Source organism: Aethalodelphis obliquidens, unplaced genomic scaffold (assembly GCF_003676395.1).
Source record: "Aethalodelphis obliquidens isolate GAN/ISIS:26980383/991018 unplaced genomic scaffold, ASM367639v1 scaffold87, whole genome shotgun sequence".
Lineage (NCBI taxonomy): Eukaryota > Metazoa > Chordata > Mammalia > Artiodactyla > Delphinidae > Aethalodelphis > Aethalodelphis obliquidens.
In genome coordinates, this window is record NW_020838031.1 from 6,046,560 (window position 1) to 6,062,338 (window position 15,779).

At 42.8% G+C, this 15,779-nt stretch overlaps 1 protein-coding gene across 4 annotated transcripts in view; it reads right to left on the bottom strand.

The window, feature by feature from the left end:
* B3GALNT2 (beta-1,3-N-acetylgalactosaminyltransferase 2) overlaps window positions 1-4,167 on the bottom strand; it is a 58,324-nt gene extending 54,157 nt beyond the window's left edge. For 2 of the 4 annotated variants that reach the window (XM_027093973.1, XM_027093974.1), the window contains exons 1-2: window positions 3,861-4,115; window positions 3,372-3,440 (exon numbers count right to left, since the gene is read on the bottom strand). In XM_027093973.1, coding sequence (XP_026949774.1) covers window positions 3,372-3,440; window positions 3,861-3,972 — 181 coding nt within the window. In that variant the 5' untranslated portion in view covers window positions 3,973-4,115. Of the gene's footprint in view, window positions 1-3,371; window positions 3,441-3,860 lie in introns of all 4 variants that reach the window. The other 2 variants (XM_027093975.1, XM_027093972.1) reach the window with 2 other exon arrangements.
* Between the last annotated feature and the right edge of the window lie 11,612 nt (window positions 4,168-15,779).

The window sequence follows — 15,779 nt, forward strand, 5'->3', positions numbered from 1 at the left end:
CTGCCACGACTTAATGAGACTGAAGACAGACAAAGAGGCAGGAGAGAAAAGAGAACAAAAACAAAATTCAAGGGAAGAATACTTAACAAAGTCTTGGGTTTTCTCTCTCACTCTAGGTTTAAGGGATAAGGACTAAAATGTAAAAATGCTCCAATTTTTTGGTTTGAACTGGTGACAACACAAAGAGAAAAGAATTTGTATGAAATTTTAGCAATCAAGACGCTTCTACTGTTTTTAGTTTTGAAAGTACCAAAAGTGCAAAACGAAAGTTAGGACTCTGCAAGGTTTCACTTAGATTGAATACTCTATTTATTATTTGACTAGATGCACAATATCCACCTAAAGTCAAAGTTAATTTACACAACTAGTACTGATCTCCTCACCAATAGTCCTGCCCTTTCCAAGGTCTACTTCCTAGTTTCCTTAATCTAGCCTGGTCTCACAGGACAGCAGATAAGGTATCACTGAAACACTGAGGGAGGGGGAAAAACTTATCTCAAAAAGAAAAAACATTTTTTTAAAAAGTTACTTTTAATACTTTTAGGTGAGCCCCACAGAAATAAAAAACACTAGGAAAAGGTAACCCCCTCACCTCCAGGAGTGGCCCAGGGGAAGACTGGCTACCTGAGGGGAAGGAAGCACAGAAGAGACCCAGTGCAGACAAAGGGAAAGGGAATGTCAGTGGGGCTGGGAGCTGTGATCACTACAGGAGAAAATGTGAGCACAGTGGGACTGGCTCCAGGCACACAGGCAAAGGGCAAAAGGGTTGGACATGAAGCCACAAAGCTTCCAAAACTAGAACAAATAATTTTAAAATGTGTATGGAAACACAAAAGACCCCAAATAGACAAAACAATCTTGAGAAAGAAGAACAGAGCTGGAGGAGTCAGGCCCCCTGACTTTAGACTATACTACAAAGCTACAATAATCGAAATGGTATGGTACTGGCACAAAAATAGACACATACATCAATGGAACAGAACAGAGAGCCCAGGAATAAACCCACACACTTATGGTCCGTTAATCTATGACAAAGGAAGCAAGAATAGACAATGGGGAAAAGACAGTCTCTTCAATAAGTGCTGCTGGGAAAACTGCACTGCTACAAGTAAAAGAATAAAATTAGAACATTCTCTAACACCATATACAAAAATAAACTCAAAATGGATTAAAGATGTAAATGTAAGACTGGATACTATAAAACTCCTTGAGGAAAAAATTGGCAGAACACATAAATCGCAGCAATACGTTTTTGGATCCATCTCCTAAGATAAAGGAAATAAAAGCAGAAATAAACAAATGGGACCTAATTAAACTTAAAAGCTTTTGCACAGCAAAGGAAACCATTGATATAAACAGGAAGACAACCTGCCAAATGGGATATAATATTTGCAAATGATATGACTGATCAGTGATTAACATCCAACATATATAAACAGCTCATACAACTCAACATCAGAAAAACAAACAACCCAGTTTAAAAATGGGCAGAAGAAATGAACACTTTTCCAAAGAGGAAATGCTGATGGCCAACAGGCACATGAAAAGATGCTCAACATCCCTAGTCATAAGTGAAATGCAAATCAAAACCACAATGAGACGTCACCTCACACCTGTCAGAATGGCTATCATCAAAAGGAACACAAATACTGGGGGAGGATGTGCAGAAAAGGGAACCCTTGTATGCTGTTGGTAAGAATGTAAACTGGTGCAGTCACTGTGGAAAACAGTATGGAGATTCCTCAAAAAACTACCATATGGCCCAGCAATTCCACTCCCGGGTATATAACTGAAAAAAACCCAAAAACACTCATTCAAAAAGATACATGCACCCTAATGTTCACAGCAGCGTTATTTACAATTACCAAGATACGGAAACAACCTAAGTGTCCATCAACAGATGAATGGATAAAGAAGATGTGATATATATACACACGATGAAATACTACTCAGCCTTAAAAAAAGAAAGAAGTTTTGCCATTTGCAGCAACACGGATGGATTTGGAGGGCATTAGGGTAAGTGAAATAAGTCAGAGAAAGACAAATCCTGCAAGGTATCACTTACACCTGGAATCTAAAAGATATAACAAACCAGTGAACATAACAAAAAAGCAGCAGGCTCACAGATGTGGAGAACAAATTAGTGGTTACCAGTGGAGGGCGGAGGGGCAATACAGGGGTGGAGGAGTGAGAGGGACAAACTACTGGGTGTAAGATAGGCTCAAGGATGTGTTGTACAACACAGGGAACAGAGCCAATATTTTGTAATAACTGTAAATGGAAAGTAACCTTTTAAAATTGTATTAAAACATAAAAAATAAATTTAAAAAAGAAATTGTCAGGGAGGCCTACTAAGTTTTCAGCTTGAACGTACGGTTTTCGCTTGTTTATGGACCCTAAAAGATATTTAGGTTATAAATATCCTAAGTATGCTCTACAAGTAAATTCCAGTAGAGCTCACTCATCATACAGAAAAGAAATTTGTAAAATGCAAAACCCAACAGGTGTTACAGAGCACTATATATCTACAGCACTCTTTCCTCAGCTCCATTTACAAAACCCTAAAAAACAAAACAGACAAAAAAAATCCTAACCTGTTAAGTTAAATGCCCTGTAACACTGCACTCTCATTAAATCATTTAAATAGTATCTTAATTCCATTCAGGTCTCACAAACAGCCTTCTCAAAGAACTTGTGGCTTCTCTAATAGAAAAGGATTTTAAGAGACAGTTACCAGAATAAAGAACTCCAATTATAACAGTGAGATTGCTTTGAGGACTGCCAAATTAGTTTCTGTACTTTCTACTTCTAAGTTAAGGCACAGAGCCATCTCAGAATTGCAAATATTCAACTATTCTTTAAAATATTGCATAAGAAAACAACTGTCTTTAGGGAGAAGTGGTAAGAAAAAAACTCCCAATGTAGTTAAAAACCAAAAAGGACTATTACCTCATCTTTAAAACAGCCTTCTAGGCTTCTTTACATGTCCTAGGGCAAGCCCTTAAAAAAGAAAACAAGAAAATAAGGGAAACCTGAAGACGTCTTCAGAGCAGTGGAATTCATTAACAACAGAAAACCCCCTGGGCTGTGGGCACAGCATCCTATTTCTCAGGCTGTGAAGTGAACATGAACAAAGGTTTCTTTCCCACGAGAGAATAACTTTTAAAGCAAATGGGGAAGACCATTAAAGAACCTGGTATTTTCGTGTATATTTCATTCACAGGCTTTTGCAAACCAAGTTCCCAGGAACAACTCCACTCGCAGCCATGCCTCGATTTGCTCAACCGACTTACATCGCAGTTTTCGAAGGATTCACAAAGTACAGTATACTCTCAAAGCAAAGTTATTCCTTAAAAGCAAAACACAGCCACCTTCTAAAACACGCACAAACGTGATCCACGGCCCGAAGACCTCAAAACTCTTGACCGAATAACCAACACCTGGGGAGGAAGAAAGCAACCTGGTAGCCCAACCCCGGGCGTGAGCAGCTGCCGCTGAAGGGCTGAAGGACACGCGGGGCTTTGCTCCCCGGGCAGGCGCCGGGCGACTCGGGCCAGGCCTGGGGACAGCCGGAGGGCTTGCAGTCGCGGGCACCGGCTTTGTGCCCATTAAGAAACGCGAGGAGGTGAGAAGCGGCCGAGACGCGAAACGAGAAAAGCGCCCTCAAGTTTGCCCGATATTAACGCCTCGAAGATGAAAAGGGCCGTTTGTTTCATCGGCGGACCGTCGTGTCGGGCCGCCCCCCGCCCGGGACTCCCGGCGGAGCTCCGCGAAGGAAGCCGCCGGGAGGTTCGGAGCCGGCTTCCCCCCGGCTCGCGGCCGCCCGGCCCGCCCCGCCCCGCCTGGCCCCAGGACCTCACCTGCCCGGCCGGCCCCCGAGGCGCGGGCGGGCGGCGGGGAGCGCAGCCGCAGCCAGAGGTGCAGCGCGGCCCCGAGCACACAAGGGCACAGCAGCACCAGCCAGTTTCGCATTGGCCGCCCCCGCCTGCTCCACCTTGCACCCCCGCCGCGCTCCGGGTTCTCCCGCGTCCCGGGAGGGAACCTGCAAGTAGGGAGGCCGAGTGCCGACGGCCGACTCCCGCGATACGACTCCAGGGACGCCCGCCCTCGCGCCCGACGCCGTCCAGGTTCCTCTCGGCTTCGGGCCCCGCGCCTCAGCTTCCTCAGACCACCAGCGGCAGCAACTCAGCCGGGCGGAGCCCCGCCCCCTCCGCTTGGCCTCCCCTGGCCCCGCCCACCTTTTCCTCTCACTCGCCCCGCCCCCTCCCCTCGCGTCCCCTCCCGCTCTCGTCGGCCAGCCGGGAGCTGAAGTCCCGCTCTGGGATCAAGCCGGGAGTGCCCCAGTGATCCAGTGACTGGAAAACCACACTTCCCATAACCCCACGCACTCGCCTCCGTCACTCGGCGGTTGCGGAGGCAGAGCGCGAGGCCCCACGCGGAGCATGCGCAACCCTTTTCGACGTCTACCGCCTCCCGCCGGCCGAAGGGAGGTAGTGCCGGGCGATCCCGCGCTTCGGGGCCGCCCCCACCCGGGAGGGAAACACAGCTGAGGTGGAATGTGCTGATTGCCCAAGATTGAAAGGGAGATCTAAGGGAAGACTTTTTAAAATCACGCAGGAGCTTCCTTATGCCGAATGCTAGCCTTGTGTGGGAGATAGGATCTTGCGGACGCCGCAGATCAGGGCGAAGCAGCCCAGTTGCCTTCAGCTGTGAATCGTCGAGTATTAGTTCTGGTGCAGTGTGTACCCGGCTCTTTGCCCGGTCCTGTCCTCTAGGAACTCAGGATGAGTAAGACCGCGCCCAGGGGATCAAGCTGTGGAGTACGACAGCGACGGTCCAATCTAGGGTAAAATTTCACGTGCCCGGGTGTCCAACAAGCGCTGGAAAGTTGCGAGTAGAACGAGGCGCACACACACCTGCTACAGGACGTGAGTCGGGAGGGCCGAGAGGACGCGGGCTCCGAAGCACCTGTGGTCAGGACCCCTGCAGCGCTCCTTAAGGATAAAGTACTGCCCACTGGCCCGAGGACTTGACCCCTCGGACCCGCCCGCGGCCAAACGCACGAGTGCCCTGGTTGAGGCCGTGTGGGTGAAGGGGCGAGACGGTCAAGGTACCGATGTTAAGACGACGGAGGAAAGGAGGAAAATGAGCGCCTGGCTTGTGGTGTTCCGTTTATTTGTTTTTTAAGTTTTCCCAAATTGTGGAAACAGAAGTTAACTATATTGTTGGGGAAAGTCTTGGTTGAAAGCCACAGAAAATCCACTTCGAACAGGCTTAAGGAAAAAAGGGTAATTGATTCAAAGTCACTGAACAGTCCAGGAGGAGACGTCTTAGGCACTGTCAGTACCATAGTCTCCTTGAGTGGCAATTTAATTTCAGCAAAAATTAAAATTACTTTTTATCTGATTGTTTTGTAATATGGCCTGTATTATATTTAATTTTAAAATTTCTTATAATAGTTGTATAAAAGCTATAAGCCTAAAGAGTTTATACTGTATGTTTGTACTGTTCAAGTAAAATAATAAAAATAATTTAATTAATATGGGGTCAGAAGTAATTTTTTCCCTTTAAAGGGATTTGTATATTCATTGGTTATCTATTGCTACCTAACAAATTACTCCCAAACTCTTAAAACGACAATAATCATTTATTATGTCTCACAATTTCTGTGGGCCAGGAATTGGAGGGCTAAATTTTTGTTCAGGGTCTCCCATAAAGTTGCAGGCAGATGTCAGCTGGGGCTGTGGTCATCTGAAGTCTTGATTGGTGCTGGAGAATCCACTTCCTAGGTGGCTCACTTCCATGGCCGGCAAGTTGGTGCTGCCTTTCCGCCTCTTTAAGTTCCTCTCTAAGTAGCTCTCTCCAGTGAGCTGCTTTATTATTTTTAAAAATATTATTTATTTATTTTGGCTGCAGCATGCAGGTCTTAGTTGCAGCATGTGGGATCTTTAGTTGTGGCATTCGGGCTTCTTAGTTGCAGCATGTGAACTCTGAGATGCAGCATGCATGCAGGATCTAGTTCCCCGACCAGGGATCGAACCCAGGCCCCCTGCATTGGGAGCTCAGAGTCCTACCCACTGGACCACTAGGGAAGTCCCTCCAATGAGCTGATTTAGAGTCCCCACACCATGGCGACTTGCTTCCCCAAGAGTTGGAGACCCAAGAGACTGGTGGAGATGGTGCAATGCCTTTTATGATGAATGCTTGGAAGACACACACTGTCACTTCTGCAGTCAACACAGACTAGCCCTGATTCACTGTGGGAGGGACCACAGAAGGTTGTGAATACCAGGAGGCAAGGGTGATTGGGGGTCATCTCATAGGCAGCTGGCGGCTGTTGCAGTATATTATACAAATATGAGAAACAATACTGTTTGTAAGCAGTTTTGGGAGTCTTCAGGGCCCCTAGTATTCTCCATGGCCCCTGAATACCCTGAAGACAACAAAGAACAATTTGTCCTTCTTGTGGGAAACATGGAATTAGTAGGCTGTGATCTTTGTCGCTCCTGAGCAAATGTCCCCAAGATCCGTGCACCCTTTTCCCAGAATGTTTACATATTGCAGTAAGGAAGGAGAATACATAATGTCTACATATTCCCTGTTAGAAGTTCTTCTTTGTTTAGAAACTATGCTAACCTGCTTTCTACATTTCAAGTAAAGAAATTGTTAAGAAAGTAATCATTGGTTGTCACTAAGGGTGTCCTGTTTTTTATCCTCAAGAAGAGTATTAAAATGCCTCTCTTGAAATCCTAAAATTTTCATTTTGTGATTAAAGGTTTATAACGAGTTAACCCCAAAAGAGGAATAATCCCCAATTTAGGCAGATCTATTAATTCATCAGATACTTATGGAGCTCCTATTACGTGCCAGGCATTTTTGTAGGTGCTTGGGATAAACTGATGAACAAAACAAAGGTCCTTGTTCTGTGATGGTGGCAGCAGGGGCAGACTGTAGACTATAGATATAATAAAGAAATACATTTTACTGGCACACGGAAGATGGTAATTGCTACAGAAAATATGAAAAGTAGAGCAGGGTACGGGAATTGGGAATGTGGGACTGAAATGGGGCAGGTAACAGTATTAAATAGCAGTATTTAAACAACTGTTCAGAATTACAAGGAGCACTAAAGGGAGGAATAAAAAAAACCATCCAAATATATTAACTAATCACAATGTTCCTTCCAATTACCAAGATGATTTAACCTGTGAAGGAAACTTCACTGGCACCTGACAGGCCTTTTTAGCATCTTCATCTCTCACCACAGTGGGAGCTGCCTGTATCAACTGTTGATAGGATCAGCAGTCATCATTCCACCTACTTGTTATCTCTTACCACCTGAAAAACTTTAGTGGGTAAAGATGTAAGAGAGACAATCCGTATAATGGAAAGAATAAAAAATTTAAAACCCAGAGACAATGTAAACAGTCTGTGGAGTGAACAAGTTAACAGAGAATTAGAATTCGGAAGAGGCAGACCAAGGATGGTTGGTCACTCTGATTGCAATTAAGTGTGGGAAGGGCTATGAGAAAGGAATCATAGAGAATGATGGCAGCACAAATGAGGAGTTATCTGACCCACCGCACGGAGTGGCTGTGGGATTGAAATAAAAGGGACCAGAGGGTGGGAAGGGCATTCAAGAGCATCCTAGGCAAAAATAAATAAATAATAAAGACAACCCCGAGACAGTGATGACATGGCAATTAGGGAAATGCAAGCAGTCTGGTAGGACCTTAAGAAAGTTAGGACTGGGGAATGGTGAGAAGGTGATCATCATATGCTATACTAAGGAATTTAGATTTTATCCTGCAGGCTCTGAGGAGGATTTTTTTTTTCTGACTACAAAAGTAATACATAATTATAAACAGGAATTTGGAAAATTCAGAAGAATATAAAGAAGAAATTAAATCACACCAAATACCAATCATATATTGCTTTTTTCCATTTAAAAATATTGGCAATCATACTGTAAATACAAATTTATATCCATTTATTTTCACCTAACATAGAAATAAGCATTTTTGCATTTAATTAGTAGTCTTAGAAAATATAACTTAACTGTACAATCATTTGTTCACACTATAATTTCTTACCTGTTCTCCTCTTATTGGATGTATAGGTTCTTTCCATTTTTTCTACTATAATAAATAATACTGGCACTTCTGTGCATTTCAGATGATTTCCTTTTTAAATATTATTCTAAGGCTCTTTGTACATACTGGCATTGTATCAATGTGTATGTCTGCCTTTAACAAGTACATTTCTATCTCATCCTACCTACCTTAGCATTTAGGAAAAAATTCTTTTCTAATTCAAGGGGCGAAACGTTTTTTCATTAGTGAGATTGAATATTTTTATGTTTCTTAGGTGCTTCTGTTTCTTCTTCTGTAAATTACCTGTGTATTTTGCCTCTTACCTATTTGTAAGAGCCCTTTATATATTAAGGATATTAATCCATTATATTTGTGGCAAATATTTTTCCCATTTTTCTTGTCTTTTAATTTTATGATTTTTTGGACATAAAACATTTAAAATTTTTATGAATTCAAATAATCAATATTTTCATTTTTCCCATATTTTAGGACATTTCTAACCATGAGATCTGATCAATACAGGCATATCTCAGAGATGTTGTGGTTTCTGTTACAGACCAGTGCAGCAAATCAAATATCGCAATAAAGTGAGTCCTATGAATTTTTTGGTTTCCCAGTGCATATAAAAGTTATGTTTACACTATACTGTAGCCTGTTAAGTGTGCAATAGCGTTATCTCTAAAAAAAACAATATTCATTCCTTAATTAAAAAATACTTTGTTGCTAAAAAATGCTAACCATCATCTGACAACTCAGGGTTTGGATAAATACCCAGAAGTGGCATTGCTGGATCATATGATAGTTCTATTTTTAATTTTTTGAGGAACCTCTATACTGTTTCCCATAGTGGCTGCATCAATTTACATTCTCACCAACAGTGCAAAAGGGTTCCCTTTTCTCCACGTCCTTGCCAACCAACACTTGTTATTCCTTGTCTTTTTTTTTTTTTACATCTTTATTGGAGTATAATTGCTTTACAATGGTGTGTTAGTTTCTGCTTTATACCAAAGTGAATCAGTTATACATATGTTCCCATATCTCCTCCCTCCTGCACGATGAAAGCCATTCTAACAGGTATGAGGTGACATCCCATTGTGGTTTTGATTTGCATTTCCCTTATGATTAGTGATGTTGATCACCTTTCCATGTACCTGTTGGCCATCTATATGCCTTCTTTGGAAAAATGTCTATTCAGATCCTCTGCCCGTTTTTTAAAACAGGGTCCAATTCTTATTTGCCAACAGCGAAGGAAAAATTACCCTTGAATATCTCTTAAATAGCCGAAAAAGCATAGTATCTGTGATTTTGTGTTTGTAAAAATCTGTGGATTTTTTTCTCCTAATTCTTTGTCATTAATGTTTCCCTGCAGCTCTTCAATCATTCACTTTCTTCCCCAAGGAAACCATCTTGCTTATCAGTCACTTAAACAATAAAGTTCACTTCTCTGGGCCAATAGTTAGGAAACCTTTAAAACCAATCACTTTCTTTTCAAGGGTTTTAGGACCTAGGGCACACACTGTCCAAGTAATGTGTACTATTTAAATGATTACTTCTCTTTCTTTTTCAGCCAATAGTTGAATTCTTTTAAGCTAAGAATTAATTTAAATGATGTGGCAGATAATCTTTACAGAAGAAAGCCTTTTTTCCACCACCAGATGGAACTCTTTTAACATCTCAGTCTGAGGCATCTTGACTCTTGTATTTTGATTATCCTACTTGTTCAGGGCTTCTCTGAGAAGAATAGGAGAAGAGATACTACCAAATTGTCTTACAAAATGGAGGCTGGTGTAAGGGAAGCAGCATGAATAAGGAGGAGAAGAATAGGGGAAGAGGTTAGAGATGTAGTCTCCAGCAAGAATATGATATAAATCCTGAAAAGGACTCTCACTTTCACCCTGAAATGGAGAGTACTAACTTGATGGCTTTGAGTGGGGGAGTAACATGATCTGCCTTATGTTTTAGCAGGATCACTCACACTGCTGTGTGGAGAATGGACTGGCTGACGGGGAGGGGTATCTACCAGGAACAGGAGAGGAAGAGGAGTATCATCTGCACTCTGAGACAAGCTACGGAAGCAGGGGCCGACCAGAAAGTGGAAGAATGCGTCCAGAAGGGAACTAAATGGACCAGGTCTAGCTGAGGGGTGCAAAGGGTAGACTGAGGGGATGCAGTGGTGTGCCACCCAGATCCCCCTTTCTGGACGGAGAGCGGACTGCTGATGACTCTCAGTTGAATCTCCTTTTGGGAACTGCTCTTAGCTGAAGGGTGCTGCCTTGCCTGAGGGTACAGCTCTCTCCCCTGAGGCAACCTGCGTCCAATGACGAGTTAAATAGGGGTGAAAAGATGCGGGGTAACTGAAGAACCCTACCATGGCCTCTGTTGCAACTGCATCCCAGCTCAACTTCTTCCTCTGCCCAATCCTGCTGCCCTCACTCCCTTATACGTGTCTCCAAGAGCAGTTGCCAGTAAACCTCCCGCACGCTACCTGAGTTTGAGTCTGTTTCCCGGGAAACCTGACCTAAGACGGTGATTCTGTTCAAACGTAAATAAGACCACCCCATTTCTCAACCTAAAATCTTGCAAAGGGTCATCAGTTCACTCACAGGGAAACCAAAGTTCTCAAAGTAGACTACAGGTCCTCTAACCTCATCCCCTATTGCCCTCCACCTCACTGCCTTTGTTCCAGAGCCATATTGGCCTCTTTGCCACCCCCTGAATATGACAGGTACATTCTGCCTTAGGACCTTTGCACTGTTTGCTCCTTTGGCTCTTTCTCCAGATATCTTCATGACTTACTCTTTCTCCTCCTTCAAGTCAGCTAAATTGCTACCTTCTCAATGAACCCCTCCCCATCCTTTCCACTGAAAATTACAACCTCCCCCCCCCACTCCTAACCTCCGTTATTCTACTCTACATCACTATCACCCTCTAACATACTGTCCGACCTACTTATTTTTTTTTTAATTGTCCCACATAGAGCAGGAGCTTTTCCCCCTCCATTTTGTTCACGGCCATATCCCAAAATATGGCACTTTGTAGGTGTTGCATAAATATTTCTGAATGAATGACTGAGTGAATGAACGTAGAAATCCTTACCAAGTTAATTGTAGTAATCCATGGCGTGTGGTTACCCAGGGATAGTGTAGCAGAGACACAAGCTTATAGGTGCAAGCAGAGAAAGAGGAAATTACAAAGGACACTGAGAGGAAGTCAGAATACAGGAGGAAAACGGGAGAAAGTGTCACAGAAGACAAGGGTGAGGTGGGGAGGGAGGACAAGTGAATGTGAACAGTGCTGTCACTGTATGAAGTGAGGTAAACACTTATAGACTGAATGTGTCCCCCACATCCATATACTGAAATCTAACCCCCAACAGTGATGGTATTTGGAGGTGGGGCTTTTGGGGGGTAGTAAGGCCATGAGGGTGGAGCCCTCATGACAAGATTAGTGCCCTTATAAGAAGAGGCCAGAGAGCTAGGTCATTCCCTTTTACCAGTTTCTACAACAAGAAGTTTGCAATCTGCAACCGGGAAGATGGTTCTCACCAGAGCCCAACCATGCTGGCACCTTGATCTCAGACTTCCAGCCTTCAGAACCATGAGAAATGAATTTGTGCTGTTTATTAGCCACCCCGTCTATGGCGCTTTGTTACAGCAGCCCGAACTAACTAAGACAAAGACAGAAAGGTGTCTACTAATTTGATGTTGCTAGGTAACTCGCAGTTTTAAGCTAGTTAGGGTACTGTGAGCTGAGGGAAGAATAATAAGTAATGAAGTGGAAATGGTATACGGATTACTTTTTCACGAAGCTTGGTTGCGAAGACAGGAAAGAGGAAGATCAGAGCTGGGAGGAGGTCTCAGAATGAAGAAGTGTATGTGCATTTAGGTGGGAGTCTAAGACTAACTTGAGTATTTTATATGATGTATGGAAAGAGCCAGTAATAGCCATATAATTTATCATCCACATCAGAGTTTTGAGAGCAAAAGGGGACCGAACAAGTGCTAAATTGGATAGATGCCAGGACACTGGGGAATTTCTGTAAATGTGGACATAGGGTCACCCCATCCAAAGCTCAGGTTCTCCCTCCAATTCTTTCCTTCCTTGCACTTGGCAGGCGATTGCATTTTCTACCGGTAGGTGGCAGTAAAAGCTTGCCTCTGGGCTTCCCTGGTGGCGCAGTGGTTGAGAGTCCGCCTGCCGATGCAGGGCACACGGGTTCGTGCCCCGGTCCGGGAAGATCCCACATGCCACGGAGCGGCTGGGCCTGTAAGCCATGGCCGCTGAGCCTGTGCTTCCGGAGCCTGTGCTCCGCAACGGGAGAGGCCACAACAGTGAGAGGCCCGCGTACCGCAAAAAAAAAAAAAAAAAAAGCTTGCCTCTTTTTGCCTTTTTGTTTTTTTTGAAAAGGCAACTAAGTATTGATAAAGGTTAGTTTAGCCCCAGGCATATGCTGAAAACAGATTTCAATTTAGATTTTACTTTGGGAAAATTCATTTTGTACCTTTTTATGAAAAGAAGCATCTCTATCAGTTTTCAAAGAGGAAATAATATTTGAGCAATTATAAAATATGTTAGTTGTGCTGTATTTTCTGAGCCATTCTACCTTTAAAAGATGAACGTCTCTCTTCCTCCTAATACAGAATAACTTCTATCAATGTCAGCAGTTCAGTTTCAGTACGTGCATTGCTCTATGAACACACTTCTTATGTGTATACATAAATTTTTAGCCAAGTCCAATTTTGATAGATCTTGGGGGACCTTGCTATGGAGAGATTATAAATATTTTTAAATGATTACATATGATACCAAAATTCTTGTTGTCAAAGATAAGACTAGAGATGTCCAAAGAGAAAAACTTTTAGAAGTTGAGAATGGTAAGGTGAAAGAGCACACATTATTCAGGCCATCCTGGCAGAATCTAATTACCAAAAGACTTAAAATTCAGAAAACTTCGTAAGAAAAAAAAAACAAAACAGAATTAGAATAATTCTTTGCAGGCCCACTAGACAAAGTTGAGTTCAAAACCCAGATTTGCATTTATGAATTATGTGACCTTAAGCAAGGAAAATACTTAACCTCTTTGTCTCAAATTCCTAATCTGTGAAATGAGACTCAGAGGGCGTACTTCAGTGAGTTGTTTTGAACATTAAATAAGAAGACATATGGGTAAAGTCGATAAATGTGTTTCCTGCTCTCCTCTAAACATGAAGACAGCTAGACTGAAATGAGGCTAATGCAAACTTAACCCTTGGAAAATAGATCACAAAGTTAAGAAAATGAAATTAATTCTAACAGTTGCTTTAAAACAAGCAAATAAACAACAACAAAACCCCCCAAAGGACTGGACATACATTAATTCAGTATTTCTTCAACTTTACAACTTGATCCCAATTATTCAGGTACATCTTGACCCAGGGACAAGTTTCCCTACAAGGGAATTTGGGGACAAAAAAATTGCAACGTTTGAACTAGGGCCAGAATTCAAACTTCGAGGGCTGAGTCTTCTGCCTTTTTTTAATTTAACGAGCTGCATTACTCTGTCACTTCCTCCATTTCCTCTTCAGCTTAATGGAAATGCTAAAAGCCATCAACCATAGCCAATTTCACGGCTAGTGGTCTCCGTCCTGGAGGATCTACCCCAGACCAATGCCCTGCTACATTACAGAGGTCACGGCTGTTGAGATGGATCCTCCGGCCAGCCTGGAACTGGCAAAGCTAGAGTCACTAATGGCTTTGACGACAAACAGGAAGTGTCCGTGGTCTCTGTAAGACTCCCTAAAATGCCCTTATTCTAGGAAATTCTGCTGGCTCACTTCATTCATCTCATGATGCAGGCATTTTATCATCTGACATCATCACAAGCAGAAGAATGGTGAATACAGTACAGTAAGATATTGAACGAGAGAGAGCGAGAGAGAGACCACATTCCCCCAACTTTTATGACAGTATATGGGTATAATTGTTCTATTTTATATTTTCTATCTCTCTTACTGTACCTAATTTATAAACTGAACTTTATCATAAGTATGTATGGATAGGAATAAACATAGTATATATAGGGTTTGGTACTAGCTGTGGTTTCAGGCTGCTGAAATTGGGGGTCTTGGAATATAATCCCCTGTGTATAAGGGGGGACTAGTGTACACATTTCTCAAATTACAAAATTCCATAACTTAACACTCTTAGAGTGACTTGGGTTTATGTACACAGGAAGAGATTCATTTGTACTCTTCTCTGCACTGATTTTTTCACCTTGTTTCTCCTTGTTCATTTGGTACCTTGAGATATGTTAGGAATCTTGCTTTTAGGAGATCAAAGAAAAACAAGTTTTTCTCCCACACTTCTGTGTTTCGTTTAGGTTAAAAATCAACATTGTTTTTATATTTGCCCAAGATACACCATTAAAATTACTTCAAAGCTTTCTGACCAAAATTTGTACAGAGAAGCCTTGTGGTGAACTGCAGAGTGATAATTTTATAAGAAATGAATTTCAAATGCTAGCAGGGAGGATGGTACTAGGTTTCCAAAATGACACTACATTAATCCAGCAAGCATATCTTAGAGCCATTCTGAGTCAGAGGACAGGATGATATGTTGATTTTAAAAGGTAAAAGGGTAATTCCAGGGTTTCCCTGGTGGCACAGTGGTTAAGAATCTGCCTGCCAATACAGGGGACACGGGTTTGAGCCCTGGTCCGGGAAAATCCCACATGCCACGGAGCAACTAAGCCTGTGTGCCACAACTACTGAGCCTGCATCCTAGAGCCCACGAGCCACAACTACTGAAGCCCACGTGCCTAGAGCCCATGCTCCGCAACAAGAGAAGCCACTGCAATGAGAAGCCCGCGCACCACAACAAAGAGTAGCCCCCGCTCGCCGCAACTGGAGAAAGCCCGCACACAGCAACGAAGACCCAATGCATCCAAAAATAAATAAGTAAATTTATTTTTAAAAATCTAAAAAAAAAGAGAAAAGGTAATTCCAAATAGCTAATTATGCATGGGGATCATTATTCGTATTGGCCTAAGTATTAGGGTGAGTTTCCTCTGTGACAGCGGTGCCAGATCCCATCTTACACAATGCTAAAACAGTTTTTCCTTCTGGTTTATACACAATGAGGTGACTATCTCTTTCCCCTGATGAATTCACGTTGGGGTACAAAACCTATAATTACCTGCCATGGAGACGGCAATCAGATGCTCCAGTGACCTCATCTGATTTCTATAAAGGATTCGGCAGTGCAAGTGGTGTTTCTCATGAAGTGTGAAAACCTGGTTTGGAATCCTAATTCTGTCACTTGCTAAAATGATAACTTCGGATAAGTTACTTAATTTCTCTGAGCCTCAAGTGCCTTGTCTGTAGAACGTGAAAAAAGAATGCCTACTTCATAGGACATTTGCAAAATTAAATATAATACTGTATGTGAAAACACTTGGCAGGTGCTTAGAAAATGTTAGTTTCCTTTCTTCTACGAGGCTAGAGGAACACAGAGGGTAGAGAGCTGTATTAGTTAGCAACGGCTGCGTAAGAAACCACACCAAAGCTCAGTGTTCCCTCTTGTTCATGTACCTGCAAGTCAGCAGGGGTGACAGCTGTAGATTGTGAGTTGGTTGGGGTAGCTCTGCCTTGCTTGTCTTGCTCTGGGGCCCATGCTGAAGGGTCAGCCACTACCTGTCCCTGTTATGGC